Source organism: Pseudophryne corroboree, chromosome 1, assembly GCF_028390025.1.
Source record: "Pseudophryne corroboree isolate aPseCor3 chromosome 1, aPseCor3.hap2, whole genome shotgun sequence".
Lineage (NCBI taxonomy): Eukaryota > Metazoa > Chordata > Amphibia > Anura > Myobatrachidae > Pseudophryne > Pseudophryne corroboree.
This window is the reverse complement of record NC_086444.1, coordinates 1,033,866,527-1,033,885,876: the sequence shown is the minus strand read 5'-3', so window position 1 is coordinate 1,033,885,876 and position 19,350 is coordinate 1,033,866,527. Positions and strand designations below refer to the sequence as shown.

The 19,350-nt window shown below is 47.8% G+C and overlaps 1 protein-coding gene across 1 annotated transcript in view; it reads right to left on the bottom strand.

Annotated features, from left to right (window-relative positions):
• Window positions 1–19,350, bottom strand: part of SNX25 (sorting nexin 25) — a 552,258-nt gene that overhangs the window by 56,871 nt on the left and 476,037 nt on the right. The window contains 1 exon segment of the mRNA XM_063920745.1: window positions 12,927–13,067. Coding sequence (XP_063776815.1) covers window positions 12,927–13,067 — 141 coding nt within the window.

Sequence of the window (19,350 nt, the reverse complement as noted above, 5' to 3'; positions counted from 1 at the left end):
TACCTAACTAAGAACACAGTCATACTGAACCAGATAACCACTGCAGGTTAACGAAGCGCTGGGCGGGCACCCAGCATCCTCTACGGACTACGAGAAAAGGATTTGCCGGTAGGTAATTAAAATCCTATTTTCTCTTGCGTCTTAGAGGATGCTGGGGTCCACATTAGTACCATGGGAATGTACCAAAGCTCCCAGAACGGGAGGGAGAGCGCTGAGGCCCCTGCAGAACTGTTTGACCAAATTTTAGGTCCTCAGAGGCCAAAGTATCAACCTGTAGAACTTAGCAAATGTGTTCGACCCAGACCAGGTAGCCGCTCGGCAAAGATGTAAAGCAGAGACACCCCGGGCAGCCGCCCAGGAAGAACCCACTTTACTAGTTGAGTGGAGTAGAGGCCTTAACAGATCTTGGACATGGCAATCCTGCCGTAGAATCTGCATCTGGATAGTGAACCTGATCCAGTGAGAGATCGTCTGCTTAGAAGCAGGACACCCAAGTTTCTTGGGATCATACAGGACAAACAGGGAGTCCGATTTTCTGTGATGAGCTGTCCTCTTCACATAGATTTTCAGTGCCCTTACAACATCCAAGGACTTTGATGAAATTGAGGAGTCAGTAGCATCTGGCACCACAATAGGTTGGATGATCTGAAAAGCCGACACAACCTTTGGAAGGAACTGCTGACGTGTTCCAAGCTCAGCTCTATCTTCATGGAAGATCAAGTAGGGGCTTTTACAGGACAAAGCACCCAACTCCGACACACATCTAGCAAAAGCTAAGGCCAACAAAGTGACAGCCTTCCACGTGAGAAATTTGACCTTAACCTCCTGTAGAGGTTCAAACCAATCCGATTGGAGGAACTGTAACACCACGTTAAGATCCCAGGGTGCCAGAGGTGGCACAAAGGGAGGCTGGATGTGCAGAACCCCTTTCAAGAAAGTCTGAACCTCAGGGAGGGAAGCCAGTTGTTTGTGGAAGAAAATGGATAGGGCCGAAATCTGGACCTTTACGGATCCCAACCTCAGGCCCATATCCACAGCTGCCTGCAGGAAGAGGAGAAACTGTCCCAGTTGAACCTCCACTTTAGGAAACTTTTTGGATTCACATACTTTTTCCAAATGCGATGGTAATGTTTAGATGTTACTCCTTTCCTAGCCTGTATCAGGGTAGCAATAACCTTGTTCGGAATGCCTTTCCGAGCTAATATTTGGCGTTCAACTTCCATGCCATCAAACATAGCCGCGTTAAGTCTTGATAAGCGAATGGCCCCTGTCGCAGTAGGTCCTTCCGAAGAGGAAAAGGCCTCGGATCTTCTAGCAGAAGACCCAGAAGATCCGCGTACCAAGCACTTCTTGGCCAGTCTGGAACAATGAGGATTGCCTGAACTCTTGTTCTCCTTATGAGTTTCAGAACTCTTGGAATGAGTGGAAGTGGAGGAAATATCTACACCGACTGGAACACCCACGGAGACACCAGGGCGTCCACTGCCAAGGCTTGCGGGTCCCTTGACCTGGAACAGTACCTACGAAGCTTCTTGTTGAGATGGAAGGCCATCATGTCTATTTAAGGTGCACCCCAAATATCTGTCACCTCCCTGAATACCTCCGGATGGAGGCCCCACTCTCCTGGATGTACCTTTGATAAAGCTGCCAAACGCCAGCGAAACGCGTAAGGGAGTCAGCCTCTGACCCAGACATCATAAGGTCACCTCACAGGACGTTGTTTGCAATTGCTCCCTCTTTGGATATTTCCAGCACAACACCGTGGACATTTAATAAAGGGAGAGCCACCAATCATTCTGCGCAGGATCGGAAACAGCATTTGGACCCTTGCTAGGTGGGATACCCGGCCAATCTATGAGGAAATCGGTAAATTTATACCAAATAGATTGGATGCATCTGCATATTTCAAAAAGACTCTGCCAATAGTGTGACCGGTCACAAGAACGTCAACTATGTCAGGTGTGCCTTCACGAATAATCAATTGAGATTCAGAGACTGGCAATGAGGCTCTCTATCTACGGTTGTGTCAAAGTCAGAAAAATATCTCTACACACACTGCCATATTTGCACCTCATACTGGTCCGCACTGCGCATGCGTACGCTCTCCCGTACGTGCACATACTCACAGTCGCGGGCACCCGCAGGCGCACGGTATGCGTATTTACGGTAGAGTTTATGTGATCGTAGCGTGCGACTCAATCGTAACATATTTTCAGTAATAATGTATTTTGTAGATCATGGTCCCTTTGATAGATTCTGAAAGTTTGGTTAATATAGAATGTTCATGAACAGAGAAATCCCTCTTTGTTTGATACGAAGGGTCAGACAGGAGTAATACAGTGGTGTTTAGTATCCATCGGAAGAATATTTAATTAGAAATATTCCGGTGTTGGTTTGAAGCAGATCAATCGCTCGTGCGAATAGTTATGGACATAAGAAGTTTATGAACACTTACTTTATTTGCACTTTATTACCCATGCGGCGGGAAACCCAGTTTCCCTCCCACCTGAGCTGTTGGAAATAGTCACAGCCCACCTGTATGAATCAACCTATGACCTTTTGTTATAATGCGAAGCCGAATTCCTGTGTCCAATGAACAATGAGATTGTAGGGACCATTGAATTGTATTGTGTGTGGGGCATAAATAGGCAGGCCGACCGTATCCAGTTCACTCTCTTCAACGGTTCTCATTGCTGATAATCGGGAGCTGGATATCGAGGCGCATGCGATCGTTTCCCCTTGTGCGTAAGTTTTCTCCGCAGTCATATTGTCTTGATGTTATTATGAGCCATCTCTCTCTCCTCTCTTTTTCCCTTATTTTCCCTTGATTGTATTGTATTGTATTGTATGGTATTTCCTGTGTAATTATCTGGTTAGTTAGTCTATGTTATATTGTAGTGTATGCTTTGTACTGTGATTCTTTTGCAAGTATAATAGTCATAATACATATAATAGGTTTTGGACCCTAAGCCCAGGTATCTGTGTATTTCTTATAGTGTTAAGTATTCCCTGAGCGTCGGTGACGCTCCAAGCAGCTTTGTAGTTAATCAGGTTACACCAGGTTGCATTTACACTCTATCACCACACTAAGGTTTACTGTATATTTCGTTGTTAATGGTATAGATATAAAGGTTTAACGTCGTAAGCGTCTGCACCGCTGGAGATCTCCTCGTGGTCCCAAGCGTCCGCTACGCTATAGCGAATCATTACGTTAGTCGGCAGCCAATAGCGTGCCTGCCTGTGATCTCTGGGCCGTAAGCGAACGTGACGCTTGAGCGTCTCGACTACGGTTGAGCGATCGTTACGCAACTGGCGTACCCTTACGGTACTTCTTACGTAGATAGCGTACAGTGTTCTTAGACCTCTTAAAGTGTTTTATATACGATAAATATTTAGCTTTATCAGTTGTATATGAGCATTATCATTTAATGTGTTTATAGTGTGTTTATTAAAAACATGAAAATTTTCTTATTTGACCACCTGTTTTAGATTTATTTTGAGTGCTGTTATTACCTTTTCTATTGTTATCTTCAGTCTTATGAGAGATTGACTATCTCTCACTCTACAGCAGCTTGAGGAACCAGCTCAGTCGCAGCACCACAATGTGTATTAAGAAATTAATACACATTTTTTCTACTTTCTCGCACCCACCAACCCGTCCTCCAGGCTGTGCGGTCCACTGTCATGCTGAGGATTTTGAGGAACCAGAAGCAGGTTTCTGGTCCTGGAAGCCTGCGGGAGAAGGCTTTTTGGATCTTGCACGACCACCTCTAAAGAAGGTGGTAGGAGGCTTGGACTTTTTTGCCCTAGCGGTCCGAAAGGACTGCGATGCAGCTGAAAATGGTTTTTGCGTAGGAGGCGTAGCAGAGCGAAGGAAAGGTGACTTACCCGCGGTTGCCATGGAAATCCACGCATCCAATGCTTCCCCAAATAGAGCCTGACCTGTGTAGGGTAGGTTCACCACACTTCTACTGGATTCCGCGTCTGCAGACTATTGGCGTAGCCAGAGTCCCCTGCGAACTGATACCGACATGGAAATTATCCGCGCAGTCAGCGTACCCAGGTCCTTCATGGATTCCACCATGAACCCCGCAGAATCCTGTATGTTACGTATAAACAATTCAATGTTACTTCTATCCATTGTATCCAAATCCTCTAGTAATGTGCTTGACCACTTTACTATAGCTTTAGAAATCCATGCACAGGCAATAGTGGGTCTTAACGCCACTCCTGAAGCAGTGTAAATGGATTTGAGCGTAGTGTAAATCTTACGATCATCCGGTTCTTTTAATGCGGTAGATCCTGGCACAGGTAAAATCCCCCTTTTAGACAGTCTGGAGACAGATGCGTCCACTATGGGTTGGTTTTCCCATTTTTCCCTATCCTCCTCAGGGAAGGGAAAAGCAACCAGAACCCTTTTTGGGATCTGGAATTTTTTCTCAGAGTTTTCCGTGGATTTTTCAAATATAGCGTTTAATTCTTAAGACGCAGGGAAGGTTAGCGAGGCTTTCTTATTGTCAGTGAAGTAAGCCTCCTCAACTTGCTCAGGTGGCGTGCCCGTAATGTTTAACACATCTCTAATGGCCTCAATCATGAGCTGCACCCCCTTTGCAAGGGATGCCGCCCCCCTCTGCACATCCCCATCACCGTCTGCAGCATCAGAGTAGGTATCCGTGTAATCTTGCATAATTTGGGCAAGTGCACGTTTCTGTGGGAACATGCTAGGGGATTTTGCAGGAATAGGAACAGAACCTGACCAAACTGCCATAGATTTCTTTAACACCTGAGTTTCAGTCTCAGTATTTGCTAGTAGAGATCTGAGAGAAAATTCCTTTAATAGAGGTTAATGACTCAGGCTCAATAATAGGGTTCTGAGACAAGGCATTACATTCTTGTGTACATGGAATGGATTCCTCCTGAGAGGAAACATCTTCTGCAGCATATGACACAGAGTCCCTAGACATGGCTATGGGAGATAAACACCCACACACATACACAGGGAAATGTCAGACACAGTTTCCCCCCCAAGTATGCCACAGAGAGACACAGAGATTGGAGCCAACCCACACACAGCGCTTTCTGAGGTAGAAATAATACAACTACCAGCGCTATCTGTGTACTTTAATAGACTACATAGAAGTTACACAGACCCCCTTCTACAACCCCCTGGTACCGCACAGGATAGCTGGAGCTGCTTGGAGGCACAGCTCTCCCTGTCAGCGTCTCTATGTAGGAACTGCAGGCAGGAAAATGGCTCTGAACACTGCTGGGTCGGCTCTGAGAAGCTCCACACCCTGAACATGGCGCTGCTTCCCGCTCTTCACATTCTTTATACTGGCCTGAGGATTATTGCTGGCAGCATTACCGAGGTCCCTGACTGCCGTGTGACCAGTGTAGGGTATAGGCGCTGGCTCAGGGTGCCCCTCACAGCGCCGCACTATGTACCGCTGGGCCTCCGGAGCGCAGTTAGTACTGCACTCCCACCCTGTTGCCGCCATCTTCACACCGGCTCCCCGCTTGCCAGGTAACTCACTCACCACTGAATCTTCTGGCTATGTAAGGGGGTGGCGGCATGCTGCGTGAGTGAGATGTCGCCTGGGGCGGCTAACGATCATCACCCTCAGGAGCTTAGTGTCCTGTCAGCGGAGATAGTGGCTCGGACCTCTCAGGGCGGACACTACACCCCCCTTAGTCCCACGAAGCAGGGAGGCTGTTTCCAGCAGCCTCCATGTGCCTAACTAACCATTAGAAAATAAATAAATAAAACTAATGAAGCTCTAGGAGCTCCCCTAGCTGTTACCGGCTCCTCCGGGCACAGTTTCTAAACTGAGTCTGGCAGTAGGGGCATAGAGGGAGGAGCCAGCCCACACTCTCAAACTCTTAAAGTGCCAGTGGCTCCCAGTGGACCAGTATATACCCCATGGTACTAATGTGGAACCCAGCATCCTCTAGGACGTAAGATACATTTTCTTACGATTTTGACTATATAGTCAAAATCGTAAGAAAAGTTAGTGCAGATCGCAAGGTGAAAGTCACCTTGCGATCCCGATGCAATGTCGATGTGCGGTCGGCATCGCAAGCTTAGATAGACTGTGCAGAAAATAAGAATTTACTTACTGATAATTTTATTTCTCGTAGTCCGTAGTGGATGCTGGGGACTCCGTAAGGACCATGGGGAATAGCGGCTCCGCAGGAGACTGGGCACATCTAAAGAAAGCTTTAGGACTATCTGGTGTGCACTGGCTCCTCCCCCTATGACCCTCCTCCAAGCCTCAGTTAGGATACTGTGCCCGGACGAGCGTACACAATAAGGAAGGATCTTGAATCCCGGGTAAGACTCATACCAGCCACACCAATCACACCGTACAACTTGTAATCTGAACCCAGTTAACAGCATGATAACAGAGGAGCCTCTAGAAAAGATGGCTCACTACAGCAATAACCCAATTTTTTGGTAACAATAACTATGTACCAGTATTGCAGACAATCCGCACTTGGGATGGGCGCCCAGCATCCACTACGGACTACGAGAAATAGAATTATCGGTAAGTAAATTCTTATTTTCTCTAACGTCCTAAGTGGATGCTGGGGACTCCGTAAGGACCATGGGGATTATACCAAAGCTCCCAAACGGGCGGGAGAGTGCGGATGACTCTGCAGCACCAAATGAGAGAACTCCAGGTCCTCCTCAGCCAGGGTATCAATTTTGTAGAATTTTACAAACGTATTTGCTCCTGACCAAGTAGCTGCTCGGCAAAGTTGTAAAGCCGAGACCCCTCGGGCAGCCGCCCAAGATGAGCCCACCTTCCTTGTGGAGTGGGCATTTACAGATTTTTGGCTGTGGCAGGCCTGCCACCGAATGTGCAAGCTGAATTGTACTACAAATCCAACGAGCAATAGTCTGCTTAGAAGCATGAGCACCCAGCTTGTTGGGTGCATACAGGATAAACAGCGAGTCAGTTTTCCTGACTCCAGCCGTCCTGGAAACATATATTTTCAGGGCCCTGACAACGTCTAGCAACTTGGAGTCCTCCAAGTCCCTAGTAGCCGCAGGCACCACAATAGGTTGGTTCAGGTGAAACGCTGAAACCACCTTAGGGAGAAACGGAGGACGAGTCCTCAATTCCGCCCTGTCCGAATGGAAAATCAGATAAGGGCTTTTACAGGATAAAGCCGCCAATTCTGACACGCGCCTGGCCCAGGCCAGGGCCAACAGCATGACCACTTTCCATGTGAGATATTTTAACTCCACAGATTTAAGAGGTTCAAACCAATGTGACTTTTGGAACCCAAAAACTACATTGAGATCCCAAAGTGCCACTGAAGGCACAAAAGGAGGCTGTATATGCAGTACCCCTTTTACAAACGTCTGAACTTCAGGGACTGAAGCTAGTTCTTTTTGGAAGAAAATTGACAGGGCCGAAATTTTAACCTTAATGGACCCCAATTTCAGGCCCATAGACACTCCTGTTTGCAGGAAATGTAAGAAACGACCCAGTTGAATTTCCTCCGTCGGGCCTTACTGGCTTCGCACCACGCAACATATTTTCCCCAAATGCGGTGATAATGTTTTTGCGGTTACATCCTTCCTGGCTTTGATCAGGATAGGGATGACTTCATCCGGAATGCCTTTTCAGGATCCGGCGTTCAACCGCCCTGCCGTCAAACGCAGCCGTGGTAAGTCTTGGAACAGACAGGGTCCTTGCTGGAGCAGGTCCCTTCTTAGAGGTAGTAGAGGTAGAGGCCACGGATCCTCCGTGAGCATCTCTTGAAGTTCCGGTTACCAAGTCCTTCTTGGCCAATCCGGAGCCACGAATATAGTGCTTACTCCTCTCCATCTTATCAATCTCAGTACCTTGGGTATGAGAGGCAGAGGAGGGAACACATACACTGACTGGTACACCCACGGTGTTACCAGAACGTCTACAGTTATTGCCTGAGGGTCCCTTGACCTGGCGCAATACTTGTCGAGTTTTTCCCAACGGTTTATAATCATGTGGAAGACTTCTGGGTGAAGTCCCCACTCTCCCAGGTGGAGGTCGTGCTGAGGAAGTCTGCTTCCCAGTTGTCCACTCCCGGAATGAATACTGCTGACAGTGCTATCACATGATTTTCCGCCCAGCGAAGAATCCTTGCAGCTTCTGCCATTGCCCTCCTGCTTCTTGTGCCACCCTGTCTGTTTACGTGGGTGACTGCCGTGATGTTGTCCGACTGGATCAACACCGGCTGACCTTGAAGCAGAGGACTTGCTAAGCTTAGAGCATTGTAAATGGCCCTTAGCTTCAGGATATTTATGTGAAGTGATGTCTCCAGACTTGACCATAAGCTCTGGATATTCCTTCCCTGTGTGACTGCTCCCCAGCCTCGCAGGCTGTCATCCGTGGTCACCAGGACCCAGTCCTGAATGCCGAATCTGCGGCCCTCTAGAAGATGAGCACTCTGCAACCACCACAGGAGGGACACCCTTGTCCTTGGTGACAGGGTTATCCGCTGATGCATCTGAAGATGCGACCCGGACCATTTGTCCAGCAGGTCCCACTGGAAAATTCTTGCGTGGAATCTGCCGAATGGGATTGCTTCTTAGGAAGCCACCATTTTACCCAGAACCCTTGTGCATTGATGCACTGAGACTTGGCTCGGTTTTAGGAGGTTCCTGACTAGCTCGGATAACTCCCTGGCTTTTTCCTCCTGGAGAAAAGCCTTTTTCTGGACTGTGTCCAGGATCATCCCTAGGAACAGAAGACAAGTCGTCGGAACCAGCTGCGATTTTGGAATATTGAGAATCCAATCGTGCTGCCGCAACACTACCTGAAATAGTGCTACACTGACCTCCAACTGTTCCCTGGATCTTACCCTTATCAGGGAATCGTCCAAGTAAAGGATAACTAAAATTCCCTTCCTTCGAAGGAATATCATCATTTCGGCCATTACCTTGGTAAAGACCCGGGGTGCCGTGGACCATCCATACGGCAGCGTCTGAACTGATAGTGACAGTTCTGTACCATAAACCTGAGGTACCCTTGATGAGAAGGGTAAATTTTGACATGAAGGTAAGTATCCTTGATGTCCCGAGACATCATGTAGTCCCCTTCTTCCAGGTTCGCAATCACTGCTCTGAGTGACTCAATCTTGAATTTGAACCTCTGTATGTAAGTGTTCAAAGATTTTAGATTTAGAATCGGTCTCACCGAGCCGTCCGGCTTCGGTACCACAACAGTGTGGAATAATACCCCGTTCCCTGTTGCAGGAGGGGTACCTTGTTATCACCTGCTGGGAATACAGCTTGTGAATGGCTTCCAAAACAGTCTCCCTGTCAGAAGGAGACATCGGTAAAGCCGACTTTAGGAAACGGCGAGGGGGAGACGTCTCGAATTCTAATTTGTACCCCTGAGATATCACCTGAAGGATCCAGGGGTCTACTTGCGAGTGAGCCCACTGCGCGCTGAAATTCATTGAGACGGGCCCCCCACCGTGCCTGATTCTGCTTGTAAAGCCCCAGCGTCATACTGAGGGCTTGGCAGAGGCGGGAGAGGGTTTCTGTTCCTGGGAACTGGCTGATTTCTGCAGCCTTTTTCCTCTCCCTCTGTCACGGGGCAGAAAAATCTTTTGCCCGCTTGTCCACGAAAAGACTGCGCCTGATATACGGCGTCTTCTCATGTTGAGAGGCGACCTGGGGTACAAACGTGGATTTCCCAGCTGTTGCCGTGGCCACCAGGTCTGAAAGACCGACCCCAAATAACTCTTCCCTTTAATAAGGCAATACTTCCAAATGCCGTTTGGAATACGCATCACCTGACCACTGACGTGTCCATAACCCTCTACTGGTAGAAATGGACAACGCACTTTGACTTGATGCCAGTCGGCAAATATTCCGCTGTGCATCACGCATATATAGAAATGCATCTTTTAAATGCTCTATAGGCAATAATATACTGTCCCTATCTAGGGTATCAATATTTTCAGTCAGGGAATCCGACCACGCCAACCCAGCACTGCACATCCAGGCTGAGGCGATTGCTGGTCGCAGTATAACACCAGTATGTGTGTAAATACATTTTAGGATACCCTCCTGCTTTCTATCAGCAGGATCCTTAAGGGCGGCCATCTCAGGAGAGGGTAGAGCCCTTACAAGCGTGTGAGCGCTTTATCCACCCTAGGGGGTGTTTCCCAACGCACCCTAACCTCTGGCGGGAAAGGATATAATGCCAATAACATTTTAGAAATTATCAGTTGTTATCGGGGGAAAACCACGCATCATCCCACACCTCATTTAATTTCTCAGATTCAGGAAAACTACAGGTAGTTTTTCCTCACCGAACAGAATACCCCTTTTTGGTGGTACTCGTATTATCAGAAATGTGTAAAAACATTTTTCATTGCCTCAATCATGTAACGTGTGGCCCTACTGGAAGTCACATTTGTCTCTTCACCGTCGACACTGGAGTCAGTATCCGTGTCGGCGTCTATATCTGCCATCTGAGGTAACGGGCGCTTTAGAGCCCCTGACGGCCTATGAGACGTCTGGACAGGCACAAGCTGAGTAGCCGGCTGTCTCATGTCAACCACTGTCTTTTATACAGAGCTGACACTGTCACGTAATTCCTTCCAACAGTTCATCCACTCAGGTGTCGACCCCCTAGGGGGTGACATCACTATTACAGGCAATCTGCTCCGTCTCCACATCATTTTTCTCCTCATACATGTCGACACAAATGTACCGACATACAGCACACACACAGGGAATGCTCTGATAGAGGACAGGACCCCACTAGCCCTTTGGGGAGACAGAGGGAGAGTTTGCCAGCACACACCAGAGCGCTATATATATATATATATATATATAGGGATAACCTTATAAAAGTGTTTTTCCCCTTATAGCTGCTGTATCTTTAATACTGCGCGTAATTAGTGCCCCCCCTCTCTTTTTTAACCCTTTCTGTAGTGTAGTGACTGCAGGGGAGAGACAGGGAGCTTCCCTCCAACGGAGTTGTGAGGGAAAATGGCGCCAGTGTGCTGAGGAGATAAGGCCGCCGATAAGGGGGCGGAGCCTATCTCCCGTTTTTTTATGTATTTTAGCAGGGGTTAAATGCATCCATATAGCCCAGGAGCTATATGTGATGCATTTTTTGCCATCCAAGGTGTTTATTATTGCGTCTCAGGGCGCCCCCCCCAGCGCCCTGCACCCTCAGTGACCGGAGTGTGAAGTGTGCTGAGAGCAATGGCGCACAGCTGCAGTGCTGTGCGCTACCTTGTTGAAGACAGGACGTCTTCTGCCGCCGATTTTCCGGACCTCTTCTGCCTTCTGGCTCTGTAAGGGGGCCGGCGGCGCGGCTCTGGGACCCATCCAGGCTGGACCTGTGATCGTCCCTCTGGAGCTAATGTCCAGTAGCCTAAGAAGCCCAATCCACTCTGCACGCAGGTGAGTTCGCTTCTTCTCCCCTTAGTCCCTCGATGCAGTGAGCCTGTTGCCAGCAGGTCTCACTGAAAATAAAAAACCTAAACTAAAACTTTCACTAAGAAGCTCAGGAGAGCCCCTAGTGTGCACCCTTCTCGTTCGGGCACAGAGATCTAACTGAGGCTTGGAGGAGGGTCATAGGGGGAGGAGCCAGTGCACACCAGATAGTCCTAAAGCTTTCTTTAGATGTGCCCAGTCTCCTGCGGAGCCGCTATTCCCCATGGTCCTTACGGAGTCCCCAGCATCCACTTAGGACGTTAGAGAAAAGTCAATTTTTACTATCTCGTAGAAGAGATAGTCAAAACGGACACTTAGCCAAAATCGCACATAGTCAGTATCGCAAGCACAGTCATTATGTGCTTGTGATACCGACATAGCCCCTGTCACGTAGTGAGAATTGGGGTTAGCCCGAATCTCACCATGTGTACACAGCTTTAGAGAGTGCTCAAAACATTTATATGCACACTGGACAAAACACATGGAATGTAAACCTTACATATAAAGCCTGTTTAGCTGCACGGCTCATACACACAGGCACGCATATGTTGTGTTCTGAATTCTTCTATATATGTTTGGAATACATGTCAGGGCACTGGTCTGTAAAGTATAGACATGTATTGGGAAGTACATGTGTTTTTACATGTTTCAGATGCCCTGCAACAAATTCTGCTTTTTTTTGTTTTGTTTTTTTGATTAGAGCATGTCCTATTGCCATGTATCAATCTATTGGAGTCAATGGAGAAACCTAACAAACACAGGTTACTTTGCATAAATTCGATGTACTGTACACTACAAATACTTGGAAAGTATTTAAGAAACTGAAGTGCATGGAAATGCTGGCTAACCACAAGTGGCTTCTAACATGTCCATAATACACGTCTCATATAGCATACAGAAAGTAGTATGAGAAAATACAGTATGTGAGAGGTGATGCACCTCACTATGGGGCTAATTCAGACCTGATCGCTGCTGTGCGTGTTCGCACAGCAGCGATCAGGTCTGAACTGCGCATGCCAGACAGCCGACAGCTGTCTTAGCCCAACGATCGTCTCTGCCTGATTGACAGGCAGAGGCATTCACTGGGTAAGAGGGGGCGGGCTGGCGGTGTTTGGCCGCCGTTTAAGGGCGCGGTCCGGGAAACTCAGGCGTGCCCGGATCGTTGGGGGGGGGGGCCGTGGTGGCTGCGTGACGTCACGCGCAGCTGCTGCGACCCGAGCAGCAACGAGTAGCTCCTTGCTAGGAGCAGCAATGGTGGGGAGCTACTCTACCAGTACAGAAGCACCGCCACTGTGCGATGCTTTTGTATGTGTGTGACAGGGCAGGGCCTGACATGCAGGACGGACTAGCCCTGTGCTGGGCATCACCCCGCATGTCAGGGAAGCTGATCGTAGATGTGCTAGATTTAGGTCTGAATCACCCCCTATGGGTGCAGTGTAACAGCAGCATAAGTGCAGATTCTGTGGACACTTACCTCACTCAGCTTCCGGTGTAGATTCTGAAATTCACTTAACCTCCTTAGTACAGTCCAGTTCTTATTATCTGAATCACCAGAATCCGGCAAACTCACAAGTACAAAATACAGTGGCATCTGTTCTCCATTCTCCTCAGACACCTGCAGGAAACAGAGTTAGTAGTGAAACTTCTAGACATACTGAAAGTCCACACAGATAACATCGTATAGGTAACTAATAATTATTAGAGGATTGGTGTTCCACAACTTTACAAACCATTGTAAATGGATTTTAATATAATACATGAATTAAAAACAATAAAAATAAAAAATATATATATATACCGTATATACTCGAGTATAAGTCGACCCGAATATAAGCCGAGGCACCTAATTTTACCACAAAAAACTGGGAAAAATTACTGACTCGAGTATAAGCATAGGGTGGGAAATGCACGGTGCCAGGGGTTTTCATGCTCAGGGTGTCATGCTCGTTGCCAGGGGTTTCATGCGGTAGGTGTTATGCTTGTTGCCAGGGGGTAATGCTTGTTGCTAGGGTTGTGCTCCCAGGGCCACATATACCCCCAGTGACAGATAAAAACATGCCCCCGTTGCTTTGCCCCCAGTAGTTATGCCCCTTCTTTGCCCCCAGTAGTTGTGCCCCCTCTTTCATTGCCCCAGTAGTTATGTCCTCTTTCTTTGCCCCCAGTAGTTGTGCCCCCTCTTTCATTGCCCCCAGTAGTTGTGCCCCCAGTAGTTATGTCCTCTCTTTCTTTGCCCCCAGTAGTTGTGCCCCCTCTTTCATTGCCCTCAGTAGTTATGACCCCTCTTTCTTTGCCCCCTTTAGTTGTGCCCCCTTTCTTTGCCCCCAGTAGTTGTGCCCCCTCTCTCTTTGCCCCCTGTTGCTGTGCCCCCATCGCCACTTACAAACACACACAAAACAATACTTACCACTGCCCCGCTCCTGCTTCCCGACCGCTTCTTTCTTGGCTGCTAGGATACCGGCATCAGAAGCCGCCTCTTTAATATAGCGAGAAGCTGTGACAATATATGACAAGCATTGTCTAGCATGGTCAGAGGAGATTTCAGCTTCTAACTCCAAGGCCCATGCTTCAATAGCCTCTGCCGCCCATGTAGCTGCAATAGTGGGCCTTTGTGCAGCACCCGTGAGGGTGTAAATCGCTTTTAGACAACCCTCGACACGTTTATCCGTAGGTTCTTTTAGAGACGTGACGGTAGTGACAGGTAGAGCTGAGGAAACCACCATCCTAGCCACATGCGAGTCTACTGGAGGAGGCGTTTCCAGGAAACCACCATCCTAGCCACATGCGAGTCTACTGGAGGAGGCGTTTCCCAATTCTTAGACAGCTCTGGCGCGAGGGGATAGCGAGCCAGCATCTTCTTTTGAGGCACAAACTTCGTACCCGGGCTTTGCCAGGGTTCCTGACGTATATCCACTAGGTGGTCAGAGTGAGGTAAAACTTGTTTAATCACCTTCTGACGCTTGAACCTATCTGGTTTCTTAGGAGGAACGGATGGCTCGGGATCATCCGTAATCTGCAGAATTAACTTAATAGCCTCCAAAAGATCAGGAACATCCACATGTGAACTACCCTCCCCATCAGCCGTATCTGAGTCAGAACCTGTGGGGTCAGTGTATGTGCTGTCTTCATCAGACGAGGTGTCAGTGACAGCAGTGGATTGTGAGGAGACGAGCGCTCGCTTAGAGGACCTCTTGGACTTAGGCGAGCGTTGGTCAGACTTTTTAGTAGTCAGGGACTGGTTCAACTTCTTTAATTGAGCAGATAAATCGTCCGCCCACGGCGGGTTAGCTGCAGGGACCACATACGGTTGTACCGGCATTGAGGGTCCCATAGGGGGTGTTAGTTCATGAACTAGCGTATGCAGAAGCGTGGAAAAAGCGGCCCACGGAGGGTCAGTATGTGCCACAGTCCCACTGGGGGGCAAGGAGCCCCCAGAACCAGAGCCCACAGCTGCTATATTCTCCCCATATGTGCCTGTGGCTTCAGGAACACCAGCAGTGTGTTCCGCCCCAGAACCGTTACCCTCAGTAGCAGACATGATATAACTTGCAGTATGAGGTAACACAGTACAATTATTAGCAGCACTATATCCCTAAACCCAAACCCCTGCGCAGTGTAGTCAGCACCAGCAGAGATAAAGGAGAGATATGGTGACTAAATCACAGAGAAAAATACGTATTAAAGTAAATCTTTGTGAAAATCCTATATTAAATAACACCTGACGCACCAAGCCCCCTCAGGTTATAGAATATAGGGATAGCAAGTTGAGTGAAAGACACGAGATGGACACCACTCAGCTATCAATGCACACACAAATAGTCACAGTTTGTACAATGCAGAGGTTATTACAGACAATAATACTGCACTGGACTAGCTTACACAGCTATATAGTCAATAGATATAACACTACACAGTAAGAAACTGGATGTATATCACAGGGTAATTGTACTATAAAACCCTGACTAAATGCACTCTTTCTTAACTAACACTGACTAAAAAGGCAGGTAGAATACTTACGTGTCATGTAAAGTCACAGCGCTGACAACCAGGCGGCTTTACATAGGAGGATTTACCCAAGCAGTCCCAGGAACAGTGAACTGAGGAGTAATGGCGCCGCAGACACGACAGGGAGTGAGGAAAAGACAGAGATGCAGCTCCAGGGCGGGAACACTTGCTGGAAATGGCGCCCTGGGGCTGGGGGAGGGGCTTCAGGTCTAAGCCTTATCCCCCTTGCTGGCAAAACCACCGGGTACTGTGGGCGATATTAAAATAGATTTTAAGAGAAAACCTGACCTGCGCCCATGCCCTGGTGATCTAGTGGGATCGCCTGTATCCACAGTGTCCAGCGCGCGCGGCCCGCCTCCCACTGACCGTGCCGGATCGCGATAAAGACCGGGTCCCGCGAGCGGGACCCATTTACCACCTCCCGAAGCGCGGCCACGCGATCCTTGAGAGCCTCAGCCGTGTGTGTCTAACATGAAGGAAAACCGAAGCCTCCGCTGTAGGTACCCGGCAACCAGGGCTTGGGAGTGTACAGCGCCGCTGGGGAGAGCTGGAGCTGCAGCAGTGAATGTCACAAGACATTTACCACCGCTGCTGCCCTTGAAGTCGTCACTTTTTACCTCATAAAAAGCTTTTCTCAGGGCTGCTTGGAGCAGCCCCTCTGTTAAGTGCCTGCTTACTGCAGCACCAACTGCCAAACTGAGCTCCTGTGCTGGGAGGCGGGGTGATATAGGAGGCGGCGCTGTGCATTCTGGGAACAGTCAAAGCTTTGAGCCTGTTGGTGCCTCGGATCAAGATCCTACTCTACACCCCATTGTCCAGACTTGTGGAGCCCAGTGTACCCCGCAGCAGAAAAGTCATTTAACTCTGGAGAATCAGGGAAAAAGTGACATTGGGCTTGTTTTGTGCGAAGAAAAACGACTGTTGTGATGCAGGGTCCTCTAGAGGGAGCTTTAACACCCCATATAGCCAAAATGAGGGGCTCAATACCCTGAGTAGAATCGGGATCACCACTTAATGGGATACAGGTCATTCCCATCATCTTGTATAAAATCATCTGTATCAGAGAGCAGCGCAGGTAAACCACGCTTCTGGGGTTCTGGGGACCTGCATGAGAGGGGAGGGGGGAAACTGTGCATCAGCCCTAGCAGCTAAATTTGCAACAGCTTGTTGCAGCAGCTGAGTTTTCTGCACATTAGCAGTGAGCTGGGATGACATATCTGACATCATAGTTTAAAGTAACCCTAACCAGTGGGGCTCTGGACCCTCTCCACTAATATGTGAAGATTGACTGCATTGCTCACAGGAAACAGAGTCATTAGATAATGGAGAGAAACTGGTGCGACATATACTGCACAGCTTGTGCTTACCCATATTCACAGTAAGTGCAAAAACATACACACAGACAGTTACACTGCAAGCCTGCCCTACTGTGAGAGGAGACACGGAGAGAGGGATAATACCAGCACACCCTGAGCTGCACAGCCCCAGTGAGACTCAGCTCTGTAAATCACAGTAAACATTAACAAATGCAGTCCTAAATAGGCTCAGGATAGTTTACACAAGCGGCTCTTCCCCTTTTCTACACCCTGTGCCAGTTTCCAGCGTGTCTGTGAGACAGGATGTGCTGAGTGTGTGCTGTAGATGGCTGCTGTAAGCAGAGGAAGGTGCCAAAACGCCCCAAGTCCCGCTCTGAGGAAATTCCGCCCCCTTCAATGGCACCGGAGCTGTACATATTATTTATACTGGAAAAGTCTCTTAACAGCAAACTTGTGTCAGTTTACACACGGGGGATCCTAGCGGGACCCCCAGGGATGGTCCTGTACGCAGAGCCTGTGGTTAGCCGCACTTTGAACCGGGGGATACCCCTAGCGGGGCCCCACTTTGTGCTCACCACCGATGTCACCTTCCAACAGTGTTAGGGGTGTGCGGCGTGCTGTGGCTGTGACATCCAAGGCGCAGTGCCCCGCTGAACAAACAACCCCTCAGGACGGTGGTCCTGCAGCGAGTTAGCTACCCCCCCAACCCCACAGCACAGGTATGCCATTGCCCAGACAGCATACCGAAAATAACAAAAGTTTTAAAAGAAATTGAAGAAAACTCTCTGGAGCTGCAGAGATGTGTATCCTCTCCTGAGGGCACTTTTTTCTAAAACTACCTGTGGGGAGGAGCCAGCACACCCAGTTGAAGAAATTTAAAGTGCACTGGCTCCTTTGGACCCCATCTATACCCCCCATAGTACTAGTTTCCCCCAATAACCCTTATGGATACTAGAGAAATCTGATTTTACACGAAATACACAATAATGAATGTCTAAGACAATATTCCGTATACTTGTACATACTTGTAGGAGAGTACGTAGACAATTAGGTTTACTTCAGAATTTATTATTTAAGAGATACCCAATAATTACAATTTTGTGGAGGAAAATAACAACCCTCATAGAGATACTCATAGACCCAGTCTCATATTTACTAAAATAGTGGTTCTCAAACTCACCTGACACATTAACAGTCCAGGTTTTTATGACATACAGTACATGCTTGAGCACAGATAGTTAAATTAAATTGACGGAGGTCCTAATTAAGCCATATGTGCTCAAGCGTGGATATCATTAAATCCTGGACTGTTAGGGTGACTTTAGGGCAGAGTTTGAGAACCACTGTATTAAAATGTTAAATCCTTTGGTAAATACATGGATTAAATAATCATGCATATAATTAATGTAGCCTGCTGTATCACAGCCAAGTGGAGGAAAATGTAATACAATCTGTCAGGAATAGAACATGATTTATTGCTACAATGAAATCACCCAAAAGTTATATGAAATACAAATGTAAAACATAGAAACCCCAATTAGCATGCCATCACATACACCAACTACTGCGGTGGTTACCACATTTTCTTGAATCACTGCGTCCTAGAGTATCAACATTTTTTTTCACAGTAACCCCTAGGATAAACGTTTTTTTACTGATACAGCATATTTGGAAAAAAATATTCAATTAAGTATATGGTGCCTACCTGCCATCCTTACTCGGGTCAGTTATGTGGTGGTGAACATTTGTGCTTCTGCTTGTCCACATGTTTTATGACTGGAAGCCACTGGTATTGCCTATCACTTCGACCATAAAAAATTTGATTTGGTCCTGGACCATCGACAACAGGAACTCCTACAAGAGCCACGCGGTACCTACGCACAGTGAGAACCACTGAACTATTGTCTTCCTTTATTTGATATCATGCCCACACCCTTCACCATTTCCCTGTTTTGCTCTTCAGTATATAATAATTATTAAGTCTATTATGGAATACAGGGAGATTTGCGCACTGAGATTACTTGATGTGTGTACTGGGTGTTCTGCATTTAATGAGGGGTGTCCTCCCCCCATGATTCAATATGGGCAAAAGGTGGTTTTTCCTTTAGGTTTGTGGCGCACTTTCCCACGTTCATGGGTATATATCTTAATGTTATACCTGTAGATCGATTTAAACCTTGGCAGGTCCCAAGAAAAATAGGATTTTAATACCTACTGGTAAATCTTTTTCTCTTAGTCCGTAGACGATGCTGGGGACACTTGAAGAACCATGGGGGGTATAGACGGGATCCACAGGAGACATGGGCACACTATAAGACTTTGAATGGGTGTGAACTGGCCCCTCCCTCTATGCCCCTCCTCCAGACTCCAGTTATAGGAACTGTGCCCAGGGAGACGGACATTTCGAGGAAAAGGATTTATTGTTAAACTAAGGAGAGATACATACCAGCTCACACCACAAACACGCCGTACAACATGGCATTTCACAGAACTCCAGTCAACGGCAAGAACCATGTCAGCAACAGGCTGACTATAACAGAAACATAACCTGTGTGTAAACATAACTAATAACAAATAACT